The sequence below is a fragment of the Pseudorasbora parva genome, chromosome 12 (genome assembly GCF_024679245.1).
Source record: "Pseudorasbora parva isolate DD20220531a chromosome 12, ASM2467924v1, whole genome shotgun sequence".
Classification (NCBI taxonomy): domain Eukaryota; kingdom Metazoa; phylum Chordata; class Actinopteri; order Cypriniformes; family Gobionidae; genus Pseudorasbora; species Pseudorasbora parva.
In genome coordinates, this window is record NC_090183.1 from 47,361,330 (window position 1) to 47,371,365 (window position 10,036).

At 36.4% G+C, this 10,036-nt stretch overlaps 1 protein-coding gene across 2 annotated transcripts in view; it reads left to right on the plus strand.

Annotated features, from left to right (window-relative positions):
* The first annotated feature begins 293 nt into the window (after positions 1–293).
* The window catches only part of acvr2ab (activin A receptor type 2Ab), a 27,901-nt gene continuing 18,158 nt past the window's right edge, over positions 294–10,036 (plus strand). For both annotated transcript variants that reach the window (XM_067460523.1, XM_067460524.1), the window contains exon 1: positions 294–1,064. In XM_067460523.1, coding sequence (XP_067316624.1) covers positions 1,010–1,064 — 55 coding nt within the window. In that variant the 5' untranslated portion in view covers positions 294–1,009. The remainder of the gene's footprint in view (positions 1,065–10,036) is intronic.

Below are 10,036 nucleotides of genomic sequence, written 5' to 3' on the forward strand. Positions count from 1 at the left end.
GTCGTTTTTTAATATCATTTTACAGTGATGGCGAAGTGTAGATTTCAAGTGTTTGCAACCTACTAATCCTTGCAAAAAACAAAACAAAAACAAAAACCATATAATAGATTACACGTTTTAGTTATTGTATGATTGCAGTAAGACAGAAACCGTTACGAGGAGTGGGTTAAGATGATAAGAGAAATGCGGCATTTGGGCCACCGAGCGCACCCTAGCGGAACACCGGGAACAACACGCGCTGTGGAGAAGAGAAGGAGGAAAAGAAGAGGAGAAGAAGAGGAGGAGTGGGGGAGAGGAGGAGAGCAAAACACCAAAACACCCAGCGCTGTTAGTTCGCCATGTTGTGTTCAGGAAACACGAGAGAATATACAGACACATCTGAGGCATTCAGAAGAGTTATCAGAACCGGATCATCCGCACGGGAGCGCGCTCAGGATTAGGATTTCACGGGGAATATTGTTCATCACACACTATTTTTATTTTATGTATATGTTGCTGTTTTTGGAATCCTATTTTAAACCCTGAACTGGATATTGTTGTGTTGTGGAATGAAGATCATGACTATGATTATATAAATCTTCGGATTTATTCTAATGATTTTAAAAGGACCAGATCTCGGGATGTTTTTTTTACTTGAATGAATCATGAATGGGAATGTTGGCCATGAACTCAAGCCGAGCGCTGTTCCTGTGAGTGATCGATACCGATCGATCCTGATCGATATTCCACGGGTTTCGGGACATGCGTCTCGTGTGTAGTGGACGAGCTGCTCTATAATACATTATGATTGCATTAATGTTTGATATTTCATCTCTGCAAACAGAAACACTGACCTCCAGGCTGAGGATTTGTCAAATCTCTCAAACACTAAACCTCTCTCACAGACTTACACATTGATCCGGACCTGTTTGCTCACAAATAAATGCTTTTGGCAATATTAAAACAGTACATTTAGAGGGAGCGGATTATCAGCTTGGAATTTATTACAGTAGAAGAATCTGCACTGAAAATGAGGACAGGCACCAAACTGGCCTTGGCCATCTTCCTCGTCTCCTGTTCATCAGGTAGGAAGACGTGTGTGTGTGTGTGTGTGTGTGTGTGTGTGTGTGTGCGTGAGAGAGATAAACTGCTCAGCATTGGTCAGGAGTGTGTGTGTCATGCTTTCTCAGGCTGTGTCGGATTAATGTAAACTTTAGGCCATGTGTGTGTTTCATCTGCTACATGATTGATGGGTTTTATAATGTTTATTCACTGAAAGATTTGGTCTAAAGAGCTATTTTATTTGGGCCTTTTAATTTAAATATTGAATTCCATTTTGTTAGTGAAATGGTTGTTCATGTCATGCAGAAGTCTATCTATAGATAAAGAAGTCTCTTCTGCTCATTAATCTGATCATAACTCCAGTAAAGCAGGGAAATATTCCTCCAGTGTAGATCATCTGTTCTCTGTGTGAATATAACGTAACGTGTGATTTATTCCTGTGATCAGAGCTGAGTTTATCATCATTACTCCAGTCTTCAGAGTCACATGATCCTTCACTAATCATTCTCATCTGAGGATCTGATGATCAACACATTTATGATTATTATTATTATTCTCATATGAGGATCTGATGATCAACACATTTATGATTATTATTATTATTCTCATATGAGGATCTGATGATCAACACATTTATGATTATTATTATTATTCTCATATGAGGATCTGATGATCAACACATTTATGAGTATTATTATTATTCTCATATGAGGATCTGATGATCAACACATTTATGAGTATTATTATTATTCTCATATGAGGATCTGATCATCAACACATTTATGATTATTATTATTATTCTCATATGCGGATCTGATCATCAACACATTTATGATTATTATTATTATTCTCATATGAGGATCTGATCATCAACACATTTATGATTATTATTATTATTCTCATATGAGGATCTGATGATCAACACATTTATGAGTATTATTATTATTCTCATATGCGGATCTGATCATCAACACATTTATGATTATTATTATTATTCTCATATGAGGATCTGATCATCAACACATTTATGAGTATTATTATTATTCTAATATGAGGATCTGATGATCAACACATTTATGATTATTATTATTATTCTCATATGCGGATCTGATCATCAACACATTTATGATTATTATTATTATTCTCATATGAGGATCTGATCATCAACACATTTATGATTATTATTATTATTCTCATATGAGGATCTGATCATCAACACATTTATGAGTATTATTATTATTCTCATATGAGGATCTGATCATCAACACATTTATGAGTATTATTATTATTCTCATATGAGGATCTGATCATCAACACATTTATGATTATTATTATTATTCTCATATGAGGATCTAATGATCAACACATTTATGAGTATTATTATTATTCTCATATGAGGATCTGATGATCAACACATTTATGAGTATTATTATTATTCTCATATGAGGATCTGATCATCAACACATTTATGAGTATTATTATTATTCTAATATGAGGATCTGATGATCAACACATTTATGATTATTATTATTATTCTCATATGCGGATCTGATCATCAACACATTTATGAGTATTATTATTCTCATATGAGGATCTGATGATCAACACATTTATGAGTATTATTATTATTCTCATATGAGGATCTGATGATCAACACATTTATGATTATTATTATTATTCTCATATGAGGATCTGATGATCAACACATTTATGATTATTATTATTATTCTCATATGAGGATCTGATCATCAACACATTTATGAGTATTATTATTATTCTCATATGAGGATCTGATGATCAACACATTTATGATTATTATTATTATTCTCATATGAGGATCTGATCATCAACACATTTATGATTATTATTATTATTCTCATATGAGGATCTGATCATCAACACATTTATGAGTATTATTATTATTCTAATATGAGGATCTGATGATCAACACATTTATGATTATTATTATTATTCTCATATGCGGATCTGATCATCAACACATTTATGAGTATTATTATTATTCTCATATGAGGATCTGATGATCAACACATTTATGAGTATTATTATTATTCTCATATGAGGATCTGATGATCAACACATTTATGATTATTATTATTATTCTCATATGAGGATCTGATCATCAACACATTTATGATTATTATTATTATTCTCATATGAGGATCTGATCATCAACACATTTATGATTATTATTATTATTCTCATATGCGGATCTGATCATCAACACATTTATGAGTATTATTATTATTCTCATATGAGGATCTGATGATCAACACATTTATGAGTATTATTATTATTCTCATATGAGGATCTGATGATCAACACATTTATGATTATTATTATTATTCTCATATGAGGATCTGATGATCAACACATTTATGATTATTATTATTATTCTCATATGAGGATCTGATGATCAACACATTTATGATTATTATTATTATTCTCATATGAGGATCTGATCATCAACACATTTATGAGTATTATTATTATTCTCATATGAGGATCTGATCATCAACACATTTATGATTATTATTATTATTCTCATATGAGGATCTAATGATCAACACATTTATGAGTATTATTATTATTCTCATATGAGGATCTGATGATCAACACATTTATGAGTATTATTATTATTCTCATATGCGGATCTGATCATCAACACATTTATGATTATTATTATTATTCTCATATGAGGATCTGATCATCAACACATTTATGAGTATTATTATTATTCTAATATGAGGATCTGATGATCAACACATTTATGATTATTATTATAATTCTCATATGCGGATCTGATCATCAACACATTTATGATTATTATTATTATTCTCATATGAGGATCTGATCATCAACACATTTATGATTATTATTATTATTCTCATATGAGGATCTGATCATCAACACATTTATGAGTATTATTATTATTCTCATATGAGGATCTGATCATCAACACATTTATGAGTATTATTATTATTCTCATATGAGGATCTGATCATCAACACATTTATGATTATTATTATTATTCTCATATGAGGATCTAATGATCAACACATTTATGATTATTATCAGAGTTGGAAACAGTTCATATTTCTGTGGAAAATGGTGCATTTTATTTCTCAGAATTCTTTTGATGAACAGGTTCAAAGGAACAGCATGTATTTCGTCACTTCCTTGCCCAATGCCTTTACTGTCACTGTTGATCAAGTGAATGCATTCCTGCTGAATTAAAGTGTTTATTAACCCTTACTGTAATGAAGTGGATTATTTAGTCCTACAGTACACTGACAACATCTGTTGAAGAGCCAATCAGGATTATCTTATTAAATCAATCAATCATCTTTATTTCTATCGCTCTTCTCCAGCGCCCATTGTGTCAGAGCAGCTTCAGTGTTAAACAGGACAATACTGCAGCAGAATTAGATTTGACTGTACAGTCGTTCTGGAGTAAACAGTGATGTTATCAGCTTATTTTAATTTATCATAGAGAGACAATGTTGGCAGATCAGTATTATAGTTTATAGAATTAAATATGACATAATTCATAAATTTTATTTGTATATTTAATTGAAAAACTTTGATCATAATGTTAGTATCCCAAACTGAGCAAGCCAAGCCAAAGGCGACCAAAGGAACCGAAACTCCATCAGGGCATGATGGAGAAAAATAAACCTTAGAGAAACCAGACTCAGTTCTCCTCTGGCCTATTAACACACAGTGGAGGATTATTATTCTGGACACCTTACAGCTCAGAGGTCATATTAGATCGGAATATTCAAAATTTCTGGGTATCACGCAAAAGACGGGTTTATTTAGGATGGCGTGTCGATTACACAAGAATATGAATACATGAAAGATCGGAGTTATTGCGCCGGAGACGGGTTTATTGAGGAGCCGGTGAGGCAAATTCAGAAAAAAGTCCACCATCCGATCCGGACACGACACGACACGACACGACACGACACGACACGACACGACACGACACGACACGACACGACACACACACACACACACACACACACACACACACACACACACACACACACACACACACACACACACACACACCATCCGATCCAGACATGGCCCGGATCCGACCGACTGCAGTAAACCTCGGGATAAACAGAGAGACTAACATTAGCGTAGATGCCGTTCTTCTGATGATGTATCGAGTACATCAGGTGTTATGGGAAGTGTTCCCGGTTCCGGCTGACCTAGTTAATGCAGCCGAACAATCAGTCAATTGATCTGAATAATGAGAGTTAATAATGTTCTGTGTGTATGCCATAGTAAAGAGATGTGTTTTTAGTCTAGATTTAAACTGACAGAGTGTGTCTGCTTCCCGAACAATGCTAGGAAGACTGTTCCACAGATTAGGAGCAAAATAGGAAAATGATCGACCGCCTGCAGTTGATTTAGATATTCTAGGTATGATCAACTGGCCAGAGTTTAGAGACCGCAGTAGACGTGATGGAGTATAATGTGTTAAGAGCTCGCTTAAGTACTGGAGCTGAACCATTTAGTGCTTTGAGGAATAAGCAAGATTTTAAAATGTCTGCGATGTTTAATAGGGAGCCAGTGCAGTGTTGACAGAACTGGACTAATATGATCATACTTCCTGGTTCTAGTAAGAACTCGAGCTGCTGCGTTTTGGACCAGCTGGAGTTTGTTTATTAAGCGAGCAGGGCAACCACCCAGTAGAGCATTACAATAATCTAGCCTCGAGCTCGTGGCTTTATTCTGAGTTTGGGTGCAGCACTTCTGCTGGGATAGATTTACAAAAGTTCCTTTAAATAATCCAGACATATTAATGATCTACTATATTATTTATCCATAAAACCTCTTCCTTTTTAAATGCATGAAACACGATATTGTTTCTATAAAAGCCTGATGTGGCTGACTTGTTGTAATCTTGTTTTTCATTGACTTTTGATCAAAGTGTATGTTTCCTTGTGATCAGCCTATCCTACCGCACCTGAGGTTGTGTGTGTGTGTGTGTGTGTTCGTGTGTGTGTGTGTGTGTGTGTGTGTGTGTGTGTGTGTGTGTGTGTGTGTGTGTGTGTGTGTGTGTGTGTGTGTGTGTGGACCGATAAAGAGACCAGATGATGAGAGCAACACGTGAGGGCAGGAACTGGTCTCTGCTCCTCTAAATATCATCGTCCTGACTTTGGTCAGATGTTGTTCAGATTAGCCGCTCTACTGGTCTTTATAAAGATGCCGGAGCGCTTCTGCTCACAGAGTGTGACGGCAGAATAACCCTAATGCCATTAAAGACCAGTATGCTTTAACTTTCTGCTGCACTGGATTAAAGAGGTCCACAAAGGTGTGTTTGGCTTCCGTGTTTCAAAGGTACTGTAAAAGCATTGACTTTCTGACACTTTCAAAATATCGCTCCGTTAGTTTCCAGCCGGCTGATATGGGATGAAAACAGCTAGTGATGTGCAGAAGCCATCAGAGGACAGGTGAAGGTGCTTACTGTACTCTAGGTAATGCATCGAGTGTGTGCTTACTTTCAGCTCGCTCCACCGGGCCTGAAATAGGTCAAAGGTCTACAGCAGTCCTCATCCTCTTTAGCATAAGCCTGCAGGCTCACACAGACTTAAGCCAAGGTTACAGAGCAAATCCCCAGCAAACCTCACGCACGCTCATATACAGTGTGGGCTTTTATTCATGGCATTCCTATTAATGCACTGATGCTATATTTGTTTTTACAATCAACATGAATGAAAGGACATTTAAATCATATTTTGAACATATAATAATTTAGACATTTCATAAGGCAGTAATGAGGATTAGGGCATATAATGCTTAATTGTAATGAAAAGAAAAATTCTTCAAGATATATTATCTTATTTCCTGAAAGATTTCAGGTGAAATTCACCACATTGAGTCCTGCAGAGCTACTGTTGATCAGGAGGAATAGCAGTGGTAGCCGTGGTGGTTGTGTTTCAGACTGAAGTTGCTCTGGCTCCAGTGTGTCCAAAACTGAGGAGGGAGGGGGTGGGGTGTGTGTGTGTGTGTGTGGGGGGGGGGGGGATATATTTAGTGAATGCAAATATGGGCCAGTAAACCTGAAGGCATGTCATGTTTTCTTGCACTAAAAAGAGTTGTACATTTATTTGTTATGGCATTTTCCGCCCTGACCTTCCGAGCCGTGGTCTTCCCAATCCGGTGTCCTTCAGGTCCCTAACGATCCCTGTCTGTCCTTGACTGTCCTGTTCAGTACAGGCAAAAATTGCCAAAATATAAACAATTAGGGTTGGTCTGCCATGATGCAAATTCGTCAGCTAACCCAGAAGGCTAATTCACCATGGCTTCCCTCAGGAATTTTTCCCCTGTTTTTTAGAATAGCTATATTTCAACACGTAAAATAAAGTCTGTGGTTATTATTACTTGAAGAGACTTTCACATTTTGTTCTATATCACAAACTACACACATTCAAACCTCAAGCGTTAAATCCATTGAGTGCTTTAAAAACGAAAGCTGAACGTAACAGTTGTCTGATCGGTGAAGCACCTTAACTTTCATCTTTCTAGAAGTTCTAGTCCTTCTTAGCAACTTAAATTTTGTAAAGCTCATAATCATTTCAAAGTCAAGTTGGACGTAGGGATGGGAATCAAAAGTCACTTACAACTCTGGACACAGATACTTAAGGTCAAGAATCAGATGCTTGATTCCAGATTCCTCTTTGTGATTCCTTTGTGTTAATATGACATTAAACCATGCGAGCTAAAGAAGCCCCTCACGCTGGTTTAGGGGTGCTGCGATGGATTGGTAACCGATCTCTATTGGCCGATAATACATATGCGGTCTCTAAAAAGGCCGATCTCATGCTGACGACACAAATGGAGTCCATGCCTCGACGGGTCAGGGGGACAACACACAAAAGTATAAAGAGAACAGAATTACATTTAAATCGGGCAAATCAGTGTAATTTCATGAGCTTCCAGTAAAAGCCCTGCCCACTTCCAGATTTATCTCAATAGATACAAATAATTTTGAGATTGTTACAGATACCCATATCAACAATCTTAAAATTATGGTAATAAGTCCTTATGAATATTAATTCAGTAACATTACATGGCCAGTAGTCATAGTTGATTACCATTCCAATATTGTCAATTACCAATCACTAATGGTTGGTAGATTGACTAATGGTGTCACAGTTTGACACACACACACACACACACACACACACACACACACACACACACACACACACACACACACACATGTTGGTCTATGTGGTTTACAGGGACTCTCCATAGGCGTAATGGTTTTTATACTGTACAAACCGTATTTTCTATCCCCTTACACTGCCCCTAAACCTACCCATCACACACACACACACACACACACACTGCCCCTAAACCTACCCATCACAGGAAACATTCTGCATTTTTACTTTCTAAAAAAACATAATTTAGTATGTTTTTAAGGCCATTTGAATTATGAGGACATTTGATATGTCCTCATAAACCACATTTATAGTGTAATACCAGTGTAATACCCATGTAGTTATACAAATTTGTGTCCTCATAAACCACATAAACAGGCTCACACACACACACACACACACACACACACACACACACACACACACACACACACACACACACACACACACACACACACACACACACACACACATACACACAAAATGTTTATCTGGTAAAATGTTACACAAAATATACAAGTAAATATATTTATAGAAATAGAGCCTATATGCTAAGAAATTACATTTATTTTAAATGTATAGTGCATCTTTTTAACGAGGCAGCAACATATAGATAGGCTTTTAATAATGCTTTCATAGCTCAAAAGTATTATAATATCGAGCAGCACAAAGCGCGTATGCACATCCCGTGCACAGGATGATCCGCTTGAAGCAACACAGAGTCACAGTTCAAAACAAGCTATATAGACGCATAGTGTATCTATGCAGGATTCTTTTAAGCCGTTTATTTCAACAGTTTAACATTTCAGTTACTGTGTGTGAAGAACAGTACAATATCTAGTCCAGTGTTGTTTTCTAACAGACACGTGGTAAAAAGTAACACGATTTACAGCAATAAACGCCAGCAAGATAAAGTCATTTTTTGAGAAACCATAGAGCGTTATCTACAGATCAAGCATAATAACAGAAACAATAAATCATTTTGGAGAGTTTCATCGTGTTGACTGTCGTAACCGAACACACACACACACACACACACACACACACACACACACAGACACACACACACACACACAGTTTAAAGCTGAATGGAGAGATATACTCACCTGTTGACTTTTTATAGTGCCTACACCTAATTGTTGAGTTAACAGTTAAGCACCTGAGTGTCTACACACCTGACAGATGAGTGTCAGGTTTCACTAACTGTGTGTTCGTTTAAATTTTAGAGAGTAAGCAATTGTAAAGAACTGTAAAGAGGTTCAGCTTTTTTACTCAAGATAATATACTTAGTTTTGCATGATTGTTGTTTCTTTCTAGCCTGTACTTCTGGGGCCGTATTTATAAAACATCTTAAGGCTAAAAGTAGCTCCTAACTCTTCAAAATAATGGGCATGTCAGTCCTAATTTTAGGACTTCTACATTTTTTGCTCTAAGAGTATTACATAAAGCATTTTATCACTAAAACTAGCTCTTAAATCTGTGTAACGCTAGGAGTAGTCAAAGGGACTCCGGAGTCACTAAGACTAAATCACTAACAATCCAAATGGCTGATCTGCCCAAAGACACTACACAACACTGAGGCAACAGAGCCCTGGGTACTGAGCCTTTTTATAAACGCAATAAATATTTTGACTTATAGATTTTAATCTGCGATTACAACATAAAGGTTCATTTATGTATCGGCAATATGCATTGAATGATGGAGAGAAAAAAAAAAAAACTTTGCTGAGATGATGAGATGTGAAATGCTCGTGGGCCAAGTTCGGTTCCGGCTCCGGCTTTTTCCACTTTCA